The following is a 21,462-nucleotide window of genomic DNA, read 5'->3' as shown; positions in this document are numbered from 1 at the left end:
CTGGTGAGACCCCATCTGGAATATTGTGTCCAGTTCTGGGCCCCTCAGTTCAAGAACGACAGGGAACTGCTGGAGAGGGTCCAGCGTAGGGCAACCAAGATGATTAAGGGAGTGGAGCACCTCCCTTATGAGGAAAGGCTGAGGGAGCTGGGTCTCTTTAGTTTGGAGAAGAGGAGACTGAGGGGTGACCTTATTAATGTTTATAAATATATAAAGGGTGAGTGCCATGAGGATGGAGCCAGGCTCTTCTCGTTGGCAAACAATGATAGGACAAGGGGCAATGGGATCAAGCTGGAACACAAGAGGTTCCACTTAAATTTGAGAAAAAACTTCTTCTCAGTGAGGGTGACAGAGCACTGGAACAGGCTGCCCAGGGAGGTTGTGGAGTCTCCTTCTCTGGAGACATTCAAGACTCACCTGGACATGTTCCTGTGCAACCTCACCTAGGCGTTCCTGCTCCAGCAGGGGGATTGGACTAGATGGTCTTTTGAGGTCCCTTCCAATCCCAAACATACTGTGATACTGTGATACTGTGATATATGCATTTGGGAGGAGACTGAGGTAGCTGGAATTCTCCTTTACTGTTGATGGGAAGTTTGAGTAGAGGCTGCTTATTAAATGGACAAAATGTAGTCATTGGTTTTTAAAAGTCTCTGAGTACTTACGCAAGAGCTTTGTGCAACCTGAAGTTGAAGAATGTTTTTACATCTTAGTCACAGTAATTGACTGTCTTTATAGCCTGAGGTAAAAGGCTTGGTTACTATATACTTAAAATGTCCATTGATATCAGTAGTTTTGTTATACAGAAATTCAGCCAAATATGTGCTATCTGTGAAAGTTCAGAGTCAGGCTCTGTAAAATGATGCATTTTCATGCATTCAGAAGTGTCTTTTTTATGCTTTACTTAGTGAAAACCATTGGATCCATCAAAAAGTACTGTTTTTGTTTAGGTATGCCTGTTTCACCTGAGTGAATGAAATCAACTAGGCATTCAGTGCATTCTTAAATGTACATGAGTGTCTAAAACAGAATAATGTGGTATAAAAATTTAGAGATTTCTGCACATGAGTTCCGTCAATCGAATTAACACATCATCTGTGATTTCACTGGCCAGGAAAAAGTGTATATCACAGGTGCTGGCAGGAAACGTTATTCTTTCAAATTTGTTCCTGGACCTAGCGTATATAAAAAAAAGATTGTGTGACAGCTGTATTATGGCAAAGTATAGAATTTTGTTTTGTAAAGAGAAGGCCAGGTTGATAGGATTCATCATAAAGGCAAAGGTTTTGAAATGGTGCCTCACGGTTATAAAAATAAAACTCTGAAATGAGCTTAATAGTAGGCACCACAGATACTGATTTCTAAATGCTATTTATGTTTCTATCTTTGTAAACTAGATAATGCTAAAGCATAGTTTGGGGCATTGTCCTGGCGTAGTTTTATGTGTTTATTTTTGTTTTAGTCATTAATATTCTTTAATATATTTTGGTTTAGTCAAAAATCCTACTTCAGAGATATTTAAAACTCGATTTGTGGCTTTGTCTTAGTAAATATGTAGACTAAGAAAAATGGGTGAGACTTCAGCAGGACTTTGTGAAAATGGCAGTAAAAGAGATAATTTTAGTTAGTCTTAAGACTGAAATTTCTCTGAAGGTGTGAACGTCGTTTTGAAGGACACAGCAGCCGCTGCTATCCATGTGGAATTGCAGTATCTCCCTGTGGACGGTTTATAGCCAGTGGATCAGATGACAAATATGTAAGTAATGTTTTTGCTTTCTCTTGTCCTAAGCTATAGGAGGTACTCGTACACAAGGTAGTCTTTTTATGCATATTTCTAGGATTCAGCCTAATGTGCAAACCTGAGGTCTATTTCATACACTTCATTTATATGTAGCAGTTACATACAATTCCTGATCTATATGTTCTTTATTTTGCCTGAAAAAACCCTGAACAACCAAATCTTAGTGCTCAAAGTAACTGTTGAAAGCTTGTTTCTAAAAGTTTTTGTAGTACTTGACTCTGAATTGTCACATGCCATCAAAGATGAGAAGAATGGTGTCCCCTGTTGCACAGCTTTCTGTAGTGTGTGCATATCTGACCACTAGGAACCATGTAGCAACTACATATGAATTTGCTCTAGCTTGCAAATACAGGGTGGTTTCTTATGAACCAGTCAGCTGAATACAAACCAAAAAGTCATTCAACTGTAATTAGAACTTTAACATTACATGGTATAACTTTGTGGTTTTTTTCCTCTCCAGACAGGTTATCTTCTCATTCAATGTCAAGTGTATTTAAATTATTACACTTAACAAAGAGTCCTGAGTAAAAGTGTATTACTACCTTTTTCATAGATTCACACCGTGTATGAATCTAACTTCAGTAAGTCCTCCATTGTTTGCACAATGTTTTTCTTGGTGTTTGCTAAGAGATCAATCATTGCTAGCTTGTAGTATCGGCCTTTGAAACTGGGCTGGGGTCAGGTTAATTGTAAACACTTCTTTTCAAAACAGCTGGGTAGGAAAGCTTCTTCTAGGTCTTTCTAGGTGACTCATCAGGACTATGACACAGGGTTTCTGGTCAGCTTAAAATTCAGAGGAATTTACTGTTGTGGCAAATTTTGAAATACTGTCTCCAATTGTGTGAAGGTTAGAGATTTTATTGGCAGATGGCTGGGGATTGAGCAATAGCTACTATGTTTTTGACATTTCCATGATAATTTATATTTTTCAAGTTTCTGATAATTTGCATTTCAAAATGTAGTTTTCAGTACAGAAGACAGGCTTTTTTGCTTTGTCTGTGAAACAAAATACATTTAGTATTGATCTCAACTCATGACATATGATATGAATATATTTAGTCAAGATTACTAATTAAGAATGATTTTGAATAGTATAAAAAGAGGTGCAGTCACAAGACCTTTTGTCTTCTTTTTTGCATTAAGGTTATTGTTTGAAATTACTCCTGATACAAGAAAATAAAAGTATAAAGCATGATTTTGCCATTACACCAAATTCACGGCACATGGCTGCTGAACATAGGAAGCTGACTATCTGGACTGCATCCTGCTCCAGTTGGCATGTGGTCCCTGGTGGGAACAGTGCCAGTCAATACTTTTTAGTGTGGCTCCTGGGTTGGAATTTAGCGTAATTTGCATCGTATGTCTGTAGAGAACTTTCATTGTTCTTGGTGTTCCCTGAGAAAAACTGGGTCAAGTTTCGGACTCTTGCTACAACTGTACTGTTAGGACAAAATACAGTTTTGGTACATTTTTCGGAGGCTTCTCTTTGAAATGTTGAGACTGGATATACTTTTGTGTTCCTTCTGAAAAAGAAAATTGAACATGACACTGAATGGTCCATTCATATTGTTAAACAAATAGCATCCTGACAGATGTACTGAAGTGCGACTGGAACAGTTTTAAGAATATCAAGAAGCCACATATTTTTGCAAATTGTATTCTATGAGGGAATGTCCATTGGAATTCAAAAAGCTGCATGAAAATTCAGCAGTGTGGATACAAAGTGTTGTCTTGAAGTAACACATTCTGGAAATAAGTTATGTAACTTTCCACTGACCAGCAACTGCATTGTCAATCATCTTGGAGATTAAATTATCAAGTGCAATGCTTGCACCCTATGGTTAACATTTTTTTTTGTTGTTTTAAAGCCAAAAGAAGCAGAATTGGAATGTAACTGAGTGATGTTAATCTTGAATTGCCTTTTATATTTCACAATATCTGAAGTATTTAACAGAAGAATATGTTTGGTGCATCAATTAGTATCAAAATCAAAACCATATTCCTACAGGGCATAGAATCAGAAAACCAAAAAATGCTGTTGTAAACCAAGAGATGAACATTCAGTCTGCCTTTTTCTATACTTACAAAGCATATGACATATTTTATATGAGAACAACTTGGTATAGCATCCGTGTGGCTGAGGTAGCCAGTTGATTTTATTTGAACTGCTTTTGTGTTAGTATGAGATTTTTACGCACTGTAAACCATGGGTTGAAATCGTTCCCTGCACTGCTTACTCCAACTTCTTTAAGAGAACCTTTGTCAAGATCTGTGCAGGACCTGACAGTCTGATCAAAGCAGGTACCCACACTATCCTGTTTTTGAACTGTGATTATATTTTCCATAAGTCATTGTGGTTTGAAAGTGTAGTAAGTTAACACTTCTAATATAAAATCTTCTCTTTGTCTTAAGTAGCTTAAAGTCACAAGTGACATGGGTTGACTTTTTCTTAACAGGATACACATAATATTTTCTGTTCTAACCATTTTACAAGTGGACAGTTTGAGGTTTCTGACTAACAGAAAATATAATTAAACATGTTTAGATTTCTGTCTTCCTGGGCTCTGCCCAAAGATGTTTACCTAAATATTTGTTGATCAAAGAAATCTTAGTCTAAAAGAGAAAAATATCTGGAGAGCGTGAAATGCTACTTTTAAAAATAGAAATAGCTAAACTTCTCCTCTGCTCCATGTAGTTCTAGTTTGCTGATTTACTTCATGTCTAATTAGGTTCTTCATTTTTGTCTTTGAAGACCTTTAGGCTTGCTGAATAAATACCAAGTTTCAAGAAATAAAGTAGGGAATGCAGAAATGAAGAATAGGCTCTTTAATTGTTTTTGGATTCATTCTTGCTAGCTCTCTTTGAACTGTAGACTTTAAGGAGAACATTTTGATCTTAGTGCTGAAATGGAATTTACTAACATAAAACTGTCCATGTCAAATTCTAAAGCCTGAGCTCACAGTTCACACTGACTGACCCATATTGCAAACCCAGAGGTTTTTCAGCATAACAGGTTGGTACATCAATAGCAAAAATGCATGGGTGATGTATGAAGTAGTCTTCCATTTTATTTATGCCTTTAATCAAAGTGTAGGACTTTGCCTACTAACACTGTGTTTGAAACACATTCTGAATCCAGAATTAAGTTTATGCCTTCCAAGTGTGAAGGCAGCAAATGTAGAGAGAATAGGAAGATTGTTTCTTCTTCTTCAGAGGGAATCAACACCAAAAGTAAGAGAGGACAGGAAAAGGCAATCTGATGCTTATGCATAGCATCAGAGTACTAACCACTTGTTAATCCCTGAATGTTAACATTTATGCAAAACTGACTTTAAAGTAAATTCCCATCATGCAGATGATGCTGGAAACATACTGGTCAGGGAGCATATCCAAAGCATTCTACAAGCCTGTGAATGGTGGCTGGATGCAAACCTGGACTTATTGGTGTTTCCAAACTCTGTTTTCAGATACACCTTATTGTTAGTGACACCTTATTTTGAAATAGTTACACAGGTTAATATTCTGAATAGAATGTCAGTACTGCTAAGCAATATACCTTAGTATTTTGCTACCCGATATTTATTTAGTCATAAAATTCACTGTCTCAAATCACATAATACCTTTATGACTTTCTTTGTTAGATTAGACTAAGAACTTTATTTGATAAGGACACAAAAAGTATGTATTATGTAACAGAACTCAGTCTTATTTCTATCCTTACATCAAGATGGATAGCTTTAAAAATAGTATTTCTTATTTTCTCAGTCTGAAGTGCATTCAAAATGTCATGCTGCTGTCTGTTAAACTCATCATCTACTTTACTCAGCCACATATATTTTGGCTTTGAGAAACCATAGTGAAAAGAACTCTATAATTTGAAGTAGTTTAATTTTTAACGTGTTTCCCCATATTTTCTCTAGAGTATGGATTGCACTGCACTGGTGTAGAGTGAGTAACTGCTCTTTAGTTTGAATAAGGAGTGTGAACACCACTTCTTGAAGCACATATCCCAATTCTTCCCATTTACTATGCTTTGATTTGTATCACAGAGTGGTCTTGGATCATGCAGATCAATTTCTCTCAGGCGAGGCTGGAATAGAAGAGCAACTCCTTGAGTAAACTGAATGCTCTATACACTAATGGTATTTAGTCCACAAAATCAGAGATAAGATAGCTCGAAGTAAAAAATCAAATGCATTTGGAGGTTGGCTTGTCAACCTCTGAACCTTCTATTTTGTTCTGTACATTTGCTTGTCTTGCTCTACACTACTTTCTAATGCAATAATTATGATAGGAGTTTGAGATCTGTTTCTTGACTGCCATAAATATATTATTAGTCATGTTAGTCTTTCTGTGGCTCAGTTCTGATTTATGAAACGGAGATTAGCAATGGTATCTTTCTTTTTTCCTTTTCACTTTAAAAGAAGAATTGAAGGCCTATCTCCATTTGTCACCACTACAGGCAGTTACTCTGATCTTATATTAAATACTTCCGCCCTTGTCTCTGGTGTGATAAGATTAAATAATGCATCTGATTTGGTATAAAATTGCATTAAATATTCTATATAGCAAAGAGAAAACCACCCCAAGAACTGAAAATTATGAATGATAAAATCATGTGGTTGTCTGTTCTCCCTTTGAGGCCACAATTTCACTACAACTTTTTATGTTCTAATGAATGAAAGATAAAAGAGTATGGATGAGGAAAGAGGCAGGGAGTTGACAGAGGTATTCTGGTATGGATGGATGTAAATGGAAGAGACAGGGCATGCTAATAACTCAGAATCTTTAGTTTGTTGTCTTCTTGAGATTGTATCATGGAGATATCACTGATTTTTAAATTAGGTATCTTTGATACAACGGACTATACTATGGTGTTGACTTTAATTCTGGGTTTGGAAAAATGGGAGGGCATTTTCTTTACTGGAAAATTACTTTTAGAAATGTCTGATAGTGGTGCTATCTGGTATTTATTGTCTTGGCCTAAGCTTCGTATCAGAGGGTTTGCAGAACAGAATGCATAATATGAAGCAGTGGTAGGCAGTATCTGGGGTATTTTGTTTTTCGATGTCATTGGTATCCTAGTTATATGATGCTGAAGTTTTATTTCACGTGTCCATACTGTTTAACTAAGATAGGCTTTAAGAGAAACCATCTGGAGAAAACAACATTAGTACTGTTTACTGTGGAAAAAACAGGACTGAAATTTCTTGGCAGAAGGAAATCTATGACAGAGACTGTGACTTCCTCTCTTCCAGCTATTGCTGAAGAAAATCTATCACTTTCCAAAGAAGAACACAGTTTTTTGTTACATTTCTTGGATCTTTGGTAGCATCATTGGCTTTTAGGCCTATTATACTGGAAGGAAGAGGTAAATATTGCTTTCTTGTTAATACAGACCTGACTTTACAGTGTGCTGTTACTTCACTGTCTCTGGGTATATCTCTGAAAATGTTTGAAAATCTTAGCCTTGATAGATTATTTTATGAACCATGGAATTCTGTGATTCTGAGCACATTTGCAGCTCGTTTGCTTCTTGGTCAGTTGAGACTATTGCTTTAGCTATGCCTCTACACGTCAGACCTGACCACCATAAAACCAGACTAGCAGTTGAGAGCAGTGAAGGCTGGCTATAGACATGTGCTTATTTAACTACTACAGAACACCCTTTTTCCTAGTGGCCTGTCAAACTGAACTTTATGAGGTACAGGGTGTTACTCTGTTAACCTTTAAGCCTGATATCACAGTATCACAGTATGTTTGGAATTGGAAGGGACCTCAAAAGATCATCTAGTCCAATCCCCCTGTTGGAGCAGGAATGCCTAGGTGAGGTCGCACAGGAACATGTCCAGGCAGGTTTTGAATGTCTCCAGCAAAGGAGACTCCACAACCTCCCTGGGCAGCCTGTTCCAGTGCTCTGTCACCCTCACTGAGAAGAAGTTTTTTCTCAAATTTAAGTGGAACCTCTTGTGTTCCAGCTTGATCCCATTACCCCTTGTCCTATCATTGTTTGCCAACGAGAAGAGCCTGGCTCCATCCTCATGGTACTCACCCTTTATATATTTATAAACATTAATAAGGTCACCCCTCAGTCTCCTCTTCTCCATACTAAAGAGACCCAGCTCCCTCAGCCTTTCTTCATATGGGAGGTGCTCCACTCCCTTAATCATCTTGGTTACCCTACGCTGGACCCTCTCCAGCAGTTCCCTGTCGTTCTTGAACTGAGGGGCCCAGAACTGGACACAATATTCCAGATGGGGTCTCACCAGGGTGGAGTAGAGGGGAAGGAGGACCTCTCTTGAGCTGGTAACCAGCCCCCTTCTAATATACCCCAGGATGCCATTGGCCTTCCTGGCCACAAGGGCACAGTGCTGGCTCATGGTCATCCTGTTGTCCATCAGGACCCCCAGGTCGCTTTCCCCTACACTGCTCTCTAATATGTAATTTCCCAACCTATACTGGAACCTGGGGTTGTTCCTGCCCAGATGCAGGACTCTATACTTGCCCTTGTTAAATTTAATCAGTTTATTCCCTGCCCAACTCTCCAGCCTGTCCAGGTCTCGCTGGATGGCAGCACAGCCTTCTGGCGTGTCAGCCACTCCTCCCAGCTTGGTGTCATCAGTAAACTTGCTGATAGTACACTCTATTCCCTCGTCTAAATCGTTAATGAATATATTGAATAATACTGGCCCCAGTACTGACCCCTGAGGCACTCCACTAGATACTGGTCTCCAACTAGACTCCACACCATTGACTACCATTCTCTGGCTTCTCTCCTTAAGCCAGTTTGTAACCCACCTCACTACTCTATTGTCTAGACCACACCTCCGCAACTTAGCAACTAGGATGCTGTGGGAGACTGTGTCAAAGGCTTTACTGAAGTCAAGGTAGACCACATCCCCCGCTCTGCCATCATCCATCCACCTTGTTACATTGTCATAAAAGGCTATGAGGTTGGTCAAGCATGACCTACCCTTGGTAAAGCCATGCTCACTGCCCCTAATAACCCTCTTATCCTTGATATGCCTTGAGATGGTACCAAGGATAAGCCGTTCCATTACTTTACCAGGGACAGAGGTGAGCTGGGTGGAAGTATGAGAATTTAACCTTTTTGCTAAAGAAAAGTAATTTTAGAGAAAATGCTCTCTATTTAAAAGCAGTCAAAACAGGAACTCAAAATAGATAAGAATACTCAAGGTTCATTTTGATATGCATGCAGCAGTGAAGTACTAAAAGTGGATATGTATAGATTTATACCCACAGGGCTTGTGTTTTCTATATGTATACCTCTTCATCTGCAACTCTGACAGCAGCTGAATTTTCTGTATCATGTTTACATATGCCCATAGTCCTGCTAGCTGATGGCATTTTGCTTACAAATTTGTTTGTAAAGCTAGTAAAATTCCTTGTTATGCCTAAGCATCTGAATGAAGTTCCTCTGCATAATATGAATCTTGCAGTATTTCTGTTAGACTGTCAACACCAGCTCTCAAACAGAGAGTGCATTTTTTGGTACGGCTGATACAGAGACAGTCTTAGCAGTAGTCAGAAAAGAGACATTTCCAGAGTGGGTGTGATCCATCCATGATGCTTCATAATGAGAGGTGAGGTAAATTTTCTTACAACAAAATCTTCAAGTAATGATTCTCCACTCTATGAAACCTAAGAATGTTATAAAAGTAGAAGCAACCTAAATACAGTAGTGTTTGGTGCTATATAAATTCCACAGGCAGACAAATAAAAACAATAATATACTTGAGGCTTTGAAACTGGCTAATTAAATAGAAACTATAAGATCAGGAAAAGCTTCTAAGAAGGGTGGCTTACAGAGACAAATCTGAGATATGGTTTAGATCTGTTTATGTAACCCTTTTAGTGAAGAAAATTGAACGTGTGTTAGTTATAACTGTCAGTATGCTGATCCATTTGAAAAGCATCCCCTGTATCTTGAAACGTGACTGATCTTGATAATGTTCACTGTTTAAATAATAAAGAACATTATTAATTTTCACTGTTACTCCTTTTGTAGTTATGTAAAAGGAACTCAGATGGAAACCGCAGTCTTACTGTAGTGGGCAATTTGCTGTGACTACCAGAAAGGCAGCTCCATTAGACATTAGAAAGGGAAGGGACTCAGAGGCCAAATTGTATGTAATGTTTTGGTGACAGGCTTGGATAGACTTTCCATGCAACCATGTGGCAAGTGTATAAGATATCTCAGGACTGAAAAACATTAATCAGTGTTTAGGATAATTTTTCATTTTAGTTTAAGTAGTCCAGGTGCTTTCTGAGCTTGAGATGAAGGAAAAATATATGGTTCAGTGGGAGATGTGCCCCAGTGTAAAATGGGGCTGGTGGAGTGCAAGGCAAACAATTCTAACATGTAGTGGGGAAGTGTGCATCAGGTTTGATGGCACTAGTGGAGGTGAATGGAGACTGATGTCTCATTAATAAATCCAGATGTCTTTCATAAAAGTGTAAATAAGATCATTTATTTATTTTTCTATCAAGAGGCTTTAATGCTGCTCAGGGAAGTGCTGGAGTCACCATCCCTGGAGGTGTTTAAAAGACATATAGATGAGACTCTTAGGGACATAGTTTAGTGCTAGAGTTAGGTTATGGTTAGATTCGATGATCTTAAGGGTCTCTTCCAATCAAAATTATTCTTTGACTCTATCATTCTGTAGCTCATTTGAAATATTAGAGAAAATAGTTGCAGTGGAGAGATGACTTTGACCAATTCATGCAAATCTTCTAAAGAAAAAATCTCTATTTCCATAAAATTAAATTAGAAATCTTAGATAACAGGTGTTTTTGTTTTGTTTTGTTTGTTTGTTTTTGGTGTGGTTTTTGTATGTTTATTTTGTTGTTGTTGTCATCCATCTCCCACCGCCCGCCATGATCCATTTGTTAAATATATGCTACAGTTTCAAGCCACAACACTTACAAAGGGTTTTTCTTGAAACTGGTGTTGCTTTTCTGGGCCCTGTGCAAGACCGGGTAACAAGGAGAACTTTTCTGTTATGTTTCACTGATTTGCTTCCCCCTCTTTCCCTTCCCAGGAGGGAGTAGAAGTGTAAGTAGTTTGACTCAAATGCATGTGGCCATGTATTGGACTAAAGGGCAGTGGGAACAGTTGGGGACAATTTTGCTTTGAAGACAGAGTATAAGAAAACAGAGTAAAGAATTTCTAGTGAAACTGCAGATAAAGTCAATTTATTTAGCATACTCTCTCTACCAATGCAGTAGAATTAAGTAGTTTTCCATTTGGAGAAAATTTCTTCCCTCAAGGAGAGACCTTCACCGTTCTTCCCTGTCTCTTGCTACAAATTTAAAGAAGAAAGCACAAGCTTGTATATACATATAAAATACTAAATACACTCTCACACTGTGGGTTAATGAAAACTGACTAGTCCAAATTTTCTTCAAACTTCAAGTGAAAGGAAACACAAGTAAGTATGTGGTTATGCGTGTAGGAAACTTGCTTGGAAGCTATTGGTACAGGTAAATGATTTTTACTTTTGGCTGACCCTTGGACAGAAAAGGAAAGGAAATACCAATATATACTGATTCAGTATTTTTATTACAAGAAATTGGTCTTAATATAAAAAAAAGGAATTGACTTTGGCTAAAGTCTACAACAGATTATATACACATATGCATTTTGGGTATTGGTGAGTACTTCCTAGACTGTTTTGCTTTCTTTTTTATTACATTTGATTTGCTAAAAGTCTGTTCTTTCTCTGTCATTGAATGCATATTTTCAACTTTTCTTTTTCTTCTGTGGCTAGTGTTGTGGTATCATTTATAATTCACTTACTGTTATTTTTTTTTTTTTCTGTAGAGAAGAATATGCTAAAAAATTCTAGTAGGTATAGAATAGAAAAACACTTTGAATGACATCAGAAATGTAATAAAACTAGGATGATGGCAGACTATACTCAGAGAGAGTTTATACTGGAGGTATTCCACTTCTTATGAATACCTGAATGTCATTTCTCTTTTTCCACTATTGAAGTTAAAAATAGTTTTACTGAAAAGTTTATTTTCAAACTTGCACCAAGTTAACTTTTATTCTTAGAATTTAGACTATATCACTGACTAGCTTAAATATCTGTGACCAGAGTTACTTAAACAAAAGCTGCTTTTATATAATTTTTATGATGATGTTTTTCTTTTAATCACATTTTACTGTGTTACATATAAAAATTACCCTGATTTAAAATATTTGCTATTACTTTCCTTAAAAGCACAGTTATTGGAAGGGAAGATGATAGCTACCAAAACATAATGAACTATTCTGGGGTGTAGTAGGGACTCTGCCACTTCTTCTGTTGAAGCTGGACCACCACACCTAAATATTTAAGGTATATAGGGCTAGAAATACAGTATCAGAAAGAAGTTTAGCACTAGTTCTATTAGAACAGAATAATACAAATGTAATACAGTGGGAAAGCTGTGTTTCCAGGCATGTTCTGTGTGTTTTGTTTAGCAGCTGTTCAATATGAAAATAGTCTCTGTAGTAAAGATGACAATAAAGGTCCCATGCTGATGAGTGCTTCAGTGGTTTGCTACAGGTGGACTTCTCTCTGTACTTGCTTGTCATTACTTTTTGCTGGCCTGGTGAATCTTGTTATACAATGTGACAATCCAGCAGTATGCTGCACCCTAGCCCAACACTTAAGAGCATTTATTGAAAGGTGGGAGGTAAGAGTTTGAATGCTTTTTAGATTGAGAAGTGCGATTAGCTAACACTTCTTTTTGGACAACCGAGTATGCACTTGCTAAATTCTACTGAAGCTGCACAACTGCTTCAAGGCATTTTTTGAAAAAAGGATATGAGCCAAATGGTTGATTTAGGAGCTGTGTGGAAGACCATAAATTACTAGAACACCTGGGTTTCACAAACATTGGATTTGTCTTCAAAAATCAGTGAAATATTATCACACCTGTTTTACAGAGAGGAATTAGGACATAGAAATTAAGCCAAAAATGTATGTGCATCTCCCAAAGCAACACAGCTTGACTCTGAAGAAGAGAACAGAACAATACAAGTACTGACATAACGCATTGGTGTCAGCATATGATAATTTTGATACCAGTTGAGTCATGGTACAGTATTATTACCAATAATCAAATGCTCATTATTATGACCATTTTTCTGAGATGTTTAAAAAGCATGGAGGAGAGCCTTACTTTTTATGGCAGATTTTCCAATTAACAAGCATTTGCCATAACCTTTTAGGAAGGACACAATGATTTTAACACATTACTGAAGACTCTGCTACTTTCCCAGTTAGTATGGCAATATCTGTATGGAATGCTACAAAAGATCCAGAGGTTAAAAATGGATACCTACATTTCTGTCTGATTTTAGGTGCTTCATTTATGCCAGTAGATGGTTTTAATTTCATATCCTGGACTGAATCCAGAATATGTGATGTATATAAACTGGATGCAATTGATTAGATTTATAGTTGGCCTCTTGGTTTGCTTTTCAGTGCTTGTTTGGACTGAAGAATCTTTGGAGCTGGCTAAGATTTCTTTTCTGAGTGAGGCATTAAGTGTTTTTCAGGACCTACATTGGTTCCTGAATATTTTCATGAATTGGGAAGACTGTTAGTTGAGTTCACAAGTTTTTGGGGCATATATCTTGTAGCAGTTTGGCATCTGCTAGGGAAAGCTCAGCTGCCTTGGGTCTGAGTGATTAAACTCATTTTAGGGTACTATCAACAAAAAGCTTAAGCCACAGAGAAGTACAGTGTTGTAATAGTGCCTATGCACAGTTTGGTTTAGTTTACGTTAGGTTGTACTCTGAATTCCGTGCTCATAGTCTTAACTACAGAGATATAATAAAGACAATAGAATATTTTATTTCTTTATTGAAATGTAAAGTCTGGATTTTCATCTTTGTCTAATGTTTTTGCAAGCTTTACAATTTTATTTCTTTTGAGATGCACATTTTTAATGTACCAAATAAGTCCGTGTATTTTCTACGTATGTTATGTGTCTTTTCTGATATACCTTGTTATACATACTGTCTGACTGTATCCGGCAAATAATTGTTATTTTTGCTAGCTAAGGCATAGTCTAAAACAATCCAATATGTCTGCACTTGTTTCTCACAAATGTTTCTTATGTGGGGGAAATATACTACAGGATTTCCTTTAAAACATTTTCTGTTTTGTTTGTGTAAGATAATGCTAATTTAATACCACAATCAAACCATTTTCATAGTATCAGTATGTCTATGACTTTCACTGAACTTTGGATTGTTTCTTAATGCAGTTTTGCATTCGCACTTTTTCATTATTTGAAGCTGTACCAATAAGAACTTAATTATTTTGCTACTAAATTTTATTTACTCCTTGAAAAGCACTTTTCCTTTTTCTTTTGAGAAGTAAATGCAGGCAGTATGCCTTTTGTCATTAATGATGCCCATATCACTCGAAATAGAATTGATGTATTATTGAATTCTATGCTGTTCAATTAAAAACTGCAAAGACCTATGTAGAAAAGGAAAAATTTTACTTAATGTAACGTCAAACATAAGAGTTTTAGAAACTGAAGTTTTAGATTCTGCATATTTCTACTTAAAAGAAAGGATTTTAATTCTGAAGAACATCCTTAAAAGTATATTATTAAAGGGCCTTTTTACCTGTCTGCTTGATTTATACCTAATGTTTAGTTATTTAAGGGAAAAAGATTGCATAACTCTTTCTATTTTTTTTTTCATTTGAGTTAACTTAAGCATTTCCTAATTATCCTGAGTTAAAGAAATCAGTTATGAGATGTTGATGACTTTTATATCTGTTTAGATATTATAAAATTTTTCTAACGTCTCTGTAGGCTGAATCTTTAGTCATCTTATACTATAACTTAGTGCTTGTAGAATGTGATATATTTCTTTAAAGTGAAAATATAATCTCATTGTTTTTCAGGCTTACATATATGAAATGCGTTCAAGCACTTTTTCACATAAACTGGGAGGACACACAGAATCTGTCATCAATGTGGCTTTCAGTCCCTCATCTCCACAGGTAAGTCATTGCTTTTTTTCCTCTTTGTAATGAAAATATGTAAAATCGTCACTGTAAACTTGCCTTTTACTACTCTTCTGTTTATCTACCAATATGCTGTGCATCTGTAAGTCTGTTTATCTACTTCCAACTATAGTGTGGTTACTGTGTCAGTTATAAATTCATACAAAATGCTGCATGCTACAGACAACTGCTCTGTCTAACTGCCTACAAAGAGGAGTTGTGGCATGGGAACTGCTGCAAAACTGTACTTGTTGGATGTTGGGAAGATGTACATTCATCTCAAATTACCTAAGTAGACCACTCCTAATACAGAGAATTTAAGAGAGAAATAATTAGGGACAAGGAAACAGCAAGGGGCTCAGGCCTGCTGTAATTACTCAAAAGCTTGTAAGTTTTAAAAAACAATTATATTTTAAATGCGCTGTGTCAGAATAAATAGTGAATTACTTTATCACAATGTTTTGAAAAACTCTTGCCATTTTGTTTTTAGACTTTCAGATATCTATAGATAAAAAGTACTCCAAAGAAGCTAGGTATTAGGCAATAACAGTTCCTATTTTTTCACTGATCATTGATAATATGCTGTGTTAACAACACTATGTAATGTTTCAATGTAATGGTTTAATTATACTGCTGCAATATATACACAGGAGTCTGTTTTCTAAGTTTTATCTCAAAACCAGAGCTTCCCTACAGCTAGTTTATCGTGTGAATTCTTCATATACTGTTGTATACAGATTTGAATCCTAGACATACCGTTTTTGTTTTTATGTATTGAAACTTCATTGAAGGTTTCTGCTTTCTACAGTTCTCCTTCCATTAAAGAGACAACAATGATCACTATATGTATATCTGAAAGAGTGCACTGAAACCTCTTCAATATTGGTTTTACTTGCTACTATTAAAAATATTTATGGAATACATATAAGTTCTTTATATGTAGGAGTATTGTCACATTTACATATCTCCTTCCATTTGTAAGTAAAGATGCTAACATTTCTGTGATTTTGAATTTCTGGAAGTTTTATTGATTGTATGTATGTTGTTTGAACTGAGAAATTGTTAACTGCTATCTTCTGGTGAACATTATGTATTTCTGCTCTTTGGATTCATCAATGTTATATTCAAAGAAATGGTACAGTTTATTAAATTTTGCACACAGATTAAGACTAGCTTCAGGTTTAGCACTGAACACAGTTCTGCAGAAAAGGATGTTATGTACTGGATAATAGAGCTGACTGTAGTCTTGCAGCATCCTGATCTGTGATCCAGCTGTTGGAATCCATTTTGATGGAAAATGTCTTATCAGAGTTTAACTGTTAAAAGTCTAGAGGCTCAGTTGCAATATCAAGGCTTCGAAGTAACTAAGTTTAGGCAAATCAGTTGTTGATCGGGGGGCAGAATCCATAAATGGTAAACTAAACATTGACTGTGGATCCAAGCCAGACTGATCTAACTCTGAAAGTCTGCCTTGAGGCACAAAGCCTTTAATACTGAACTTTGTGAAACTTCCCGCAGTCAGTTTAGTATTATGGTTAAGAGTCAAATCTGAAGTTCAAGAACCAGAAACTCTTTTCTTGAAGAGCACTTTCCTGAGAAGCAAGAGCTGTGGATTTGAACTGGATGACAAATTTCCTCATAGATACAGTTCTGGGGTAAGATTTAGAAGTTGATGTTATCAGGGGCACTTTACTAAAAACCAAGGAATATGCAGAAACTGCTCCTTTGAAGGATTACTGCTGAAATGTAAATTCTGTTAACCAAGTCATTCTGTACAATAAGCACTCTGAAATGCTTTGTAAGTAAATATTTTTGGGGAGTTGCAGAACAAAAGAGAAAAAAATGTCCTGGCCTTTCCAAAATTTCATTTAGCAGGATGTTACTTTCAAAGGCACTAGGAGAAGCTAAGAAATGCAATGATAAGCTTGTAGAGTGGAAAAGAAGAAAAACACAAATGAATCAGAAAAGAATAATCCCATGCCTTGAAAGAAAGACTTGTATTAGGCAGCCAGACCTTCCAACACTGAAAGATTTTTATACCTACTACTACCTCTAGTTATGGATTTAAAATTGACACTACTCTTGTTTCCTTTGGTTTGAATGAAAACAGTTAAGATTTGTATTTGGTTCTGAATAACCTCTGCAGAAATCCGCATTGCATTCAAAGGGAAACACTGGCAGGGGAAGAAGCAAGGGGTGAAAAAAGGGAAGTGGCTGATGAGTGAAATTTGAACATTATGGCTAAGATTTCTGACATGGAAAGATCCAGCCAAGAGTGAGGTGTACTGGCAGCACTCCAGTTCAGTGGTTGCTTGCCCAGCACCTGTCCATGAGGTAGTTTGTTCCAACCATTATTATAACTCTCACTTGCATAAATGTTCTTCCAGAAAAGAGGGAAAAACCCTGGATGGGTATATTAGTGATTTTTTTTTACTGATGCGGGGCACCGTTGCTTTCATCATATGGTACTCGGGAATGATTTATAAAATTGTTGCTATGAAAGCTGGAGAAGTGGAATAAGGTAGAAGATTTGCATTTATCTTAAATTTGTTCTCAAGATTTTTTCACAGTTTTAGCTTCTCATTGTCACTTCCTGGTGTTTATCTTACCAAAATATTAATTAAATTTCAACCTATTTTAGGGAATATACATTAAGAGATGTTATAGTTTTTAACTATAATAGCTATAACTACTAACTGTAACACATTTGAATTAATCTAAGTTAAAATAGGGTGGGAATCTTATCTTTAAATGTGGGAAAAATAGATTGTCTCTCTTTAAAATATTTTGAAGCAGGATAAAAACAAGCGGATCCACTATTGTCATCTGTTGATTTTAGTGGCTTTTGTGTAGTTGAGTGTTGGTTTCATCTTTATAAAAGCTGGCAAAACTATCCAAGTACACTCTAGCATATAATTGACCTCATCATTCATTACATTAAAAAAAAAAAAAGCAGAGAAGAAGAAAAGAAGCCCAAAGCTCTGAGACAATATACTGTGCTAGAAGTTATTTTTTCATGACAGAAACATGACTGAAATCAGTATGAATTGCTACCACCCTAGATGTATACTGAGAAGTAGATTTGAGAGAGAGAAAAAATCCACACCCCAAACTAAACTTTCATAGAACAAGGCCTGAGCAACCTGATCTGACCTCTTTTGAACAGAAGGTTGGATAAAATGATTTCCTGAAGTCCTCAGAAAGCTACCTGTTTGACATATACAGATATTTAAACAGATGCTCAATAAGTTGATGTAGAGCATTTTATGAAAAATAATTAAAAATATAACTTGCATTGGATGAGATATGGCAAATCTGTTCTATTCTCTTTGTCTATAGACTTAAAGTAAATATATGACAATCTGAAGTGACCACCCAACTGATATACTGACACTTGATTTCAAGAGAAAAAACACAAACAAACTAAACTATAATGGAAAATGTCCTCAGCAACCTGGTCTGAGTTTGGTGTTGACCTTACTTTAAGCAGATTGGATGATAAAGTTTCCTGAAGTCCCTGCAAATTGAATTATTCTCTGATTTTGTGATAGTGCACATGGTCCAGAAATCTCTTGTTGCTGAAGGAATGGAAATTTTTCTACATTGCCATATAGGAAACAAAAAAGTTTTTTGATTGCCACAGAAGTTCACCTTGTGGCCTGTTTATCAATAAATATCTACTTTGCATGTGTGGAAGGTATTAATTCAAATTGTTATTCACTATAATATATACTTTTTCCATTAATTTATAAGACTGCTTTTATGTTTAGAAGTAAAGTTACATTTCAAATAACATTAGTTTCAGGTACTATTGTGTTATGGCACATTTAGGTTAGATAGTAACTGACCCTAAGTGCATTACTTGGCAGCTGAAGTTAAGTGGATAGTAGAGATCTGTATATCTCTTTCACAGCTGGATTTGCATGGGAGCCGCTGAAAATTTCATAATGATTTTCTGCTGATCTGCTTGAAGGGAGATGTGTTTAATGTTCCCAATAAGGGCATTTGTTTATGAGTCTCTCAGATAATAATACCACTCAGCAGTAAACCCACCATTTTAGTCAGAATTGGTTACAGGTGGTATTGGATGTGTCTGGAAATGAGTTCTCTTTTGCTAGCTACTAAAAAAATATACTTTTCTTGGTGGTCAGCTAAACTGAGGGAGTACGGTCTGGATGATTGGTTAGTGAGGTGGACTGTGAACTGGCTGAAGGAAAGAAGTCAGAGAGTCGTGGTCAATGGGGCAGAGTCCAGTTGGAGGCCTATATGTAGTGCAGTGCCTCAGTGGTCAGTACTGGGACCAGTACTATTCAATATATTCATCAACGACTTGGATGAGGGAATAGAGTGCACTGTCAGCAAGTCTGCTGATGACACCAAGCTGAGGGGAGTGGCTGACAGGCAAGAAGGCTGTGCTGCCATCCAGCGAGACCTGGAGGCTGGAGGGTTGGGTGGGGAAAACTTTAATGAAATATAACAAGGGCAAATGTAGAGTCTTGCGTTTGGGTAGGAACAACCCCAGGTTCCAGTATAAGTTGGGGAATGACCTATTAGAGAGCAGTGTAGGGGAAAGGGACCTGGGGGTCCTGGTGGACAGAAGGTTGACCATGAGCCAGCACTGTGCCTTTGTGGGTGAGTGTCACGAGGATGGAGCCAGGCTCTTCTCAGTGACAACCAACAGTAGGACAAGGGGTAATGGATTCAAACTGGAACACAAGAGGTTCCACTTAAATTTGAGAAGAAACTTCTTCTCAGTGAGGGTAACAGAACACTAGAACAGGCTGCCCAGTTGGGGTTGTGGTGTCTTCTACTCTGGAGATATTCAAAACCCGCCTGGATGCCTTCCTATGTAACCTCATCTAGGTGTTCCTGCTCCGGCAGGGGGATTGGACTAGATGATTTTTCGAGGTCCCTTCCAGTTCCAAACGTACTGTGATTCTGTGAAGTGGGAAGGAAGCAGGTCAATGAGAGTGAATTAAATGTAGGTAAGGAAGGAGTAGCAAAGGAATGAAAACAAAGGGAGCCACAAGAACAGAGTGGACAGAATTAGCCATTTTGACTGACTTCTAGACATTCATTAATGATGTATTTCTGACACGCCAGAAGGCTGTGCTGCCATCCAGCGAGACCTGGACAGGCTGGAGAGTTGGGCGGGGAATAACCTAATGAAATTTAACAAGGAAAAGTGTAGAGTCCTGCATCTGGGTAGGAACAACCCCAGGTTCCAGTATAGGTTGGGAAATTACATATTAGAGAGCAGTGTAGGGGAAAGGGACCTGGGGGTCCTGGTGGACAACAGGATGACCATGAGCCAGCACTGTGCCCTTGTGGGCATCCTGGGGTGTATTAGAAGTGGAGTGGTGAGTAGGTCGAGAGAGGTTCTCCTTCCCCTCTACTCTGCCCTGGTGAGACCACATTTAGAATATTGTGTCCAGTTCTGGGCCCCTCAGTTCAAGAAGCACAGGGAACTGCTGGAGAGAGTCCAGTGCAGAGCTACAAAAATGACGAAGGGAGTGGAGCATCTCCCATATGAGGAAAAGCTGAGGGAGCTGGATCTCTGTAGTTTGGAGAAGAGGTAACTGAGGGGTGACCTCATTAATGTTTATAAATATGTAAAGATTGAGTGTCATGAGGATGGAGCCAGGCTCTTCTTGGTGACAACCAATGATAGGACAAGAGGCAATGGGTTCAAACTGGAACACAAGAGGTTCCAATTAAATATGAGAGGAAATTTCTTCACAGTGAGGGTGCCAGAGCACTGGAACAGGCTGCCCAGGGGGGTTGTGGAGTTTCCTTCTCTGGAGACATTCAAAACCCACCTGGACATATTCCCATGTAACCTCATCTAGGTGTTCCTGCTCCGGCAAGGAGATTGGACTAGATAATCTTTCAACGTCCCTTCCAATCCCTAACATTCTGTGATTCTGTGATCTGGAGATTTCCCTTTCGAACAACTTGTATGAAAAAACTCGGTTATTTTGAGATTTTGATTCACCATCCACTTAATCATAGAATTTTCCAAAACGGGGGTGGCTTCTGCAGTGATATGGAAAAATCTTTATCAGACTTTAGTTTGCTAAGTTTTGGCTTTGATAGGGAATTAATCTTGTCTCATTCTAGGGCTCATTTTTTCTGGTATGATATTCTTCCTCAGGACTATCTTGTCACAGACTGAATCATGTGGATTTAAAACCTTTGACCAGTTTGACCTCTAATATGATCTCAATGAAGTCAGGAAAGCTCTTTCACATGGTTCTTTTGACCCTACTGTTTGGCTCAGTCAGTCCCAATTACTCCCTTGTAAATCTACAAATACATCAAAACTAAATGTAAATGGAATTTGGTAATGTTTGTTTTTCTTTCTCCTGTAATTTTATCTCAGAGGAACTAGAAGCCAGCTGTCAGCTTTCCTGATCTTCCATTCCAGGAGATCAAATTCAAAGGCTAGCAAATACCATCAAATTCTTTTCTGAAATGTATTTTGAAGTTTTGAATTCTGCTGGAAGACTAGAGTAACTTTAAAAAATCAGGTTCTAAAAAGTTTTCAATAGATATTTGTTGAAAAATTTTTCATTAGAATCCTTTGTCTTATTTATGGCCCTTGGGTGGAACAACCTT

General features: G+C 37.3%; 1 protein-coding gene across 1 annotated transcript in view; it reads left to right on the top strand.

The window, feature by feature from the left end:
• Nucleotides 1-21,462, top strand: part of WDR27 (WD repeat domain 27) — a gene marked incomplete at both ends in the record, with an annotated part of 113,519 nt that overhangs the window by 55,063 nt on the left and 36,994 nt on the right. The window contains 2 exons of the mRNA XM_080341445.1: nt 1,654-1,756; nt 14,743-14,841. Coding sequence (XP_080197571.1) covers nt 1,654-1,756; nt 14,743-14,841 — 202 coding nt within the window. The remainder of the gene's footprint in view (nt 1-1,653; nt 1,757-14,742; nt 14,842-21,462) is intronic.

This window comes from Nesoenas mayeri (genome assembly GCF_963082525.1).
Source record: "Nesoenas mayeri genome assembly, chromosome: 3".
Classification (NCBI taxonomy): Eukaryota; Metazoa; Chordata; class Aves; order Columbiformes; family Columbidae; genus Nesoenas; species Nesoenas mayeri.
Note: the sequence above shows the minus strand (reverse complement) of the source record. Positions and strands in the feature narration are given on the sequence as shown.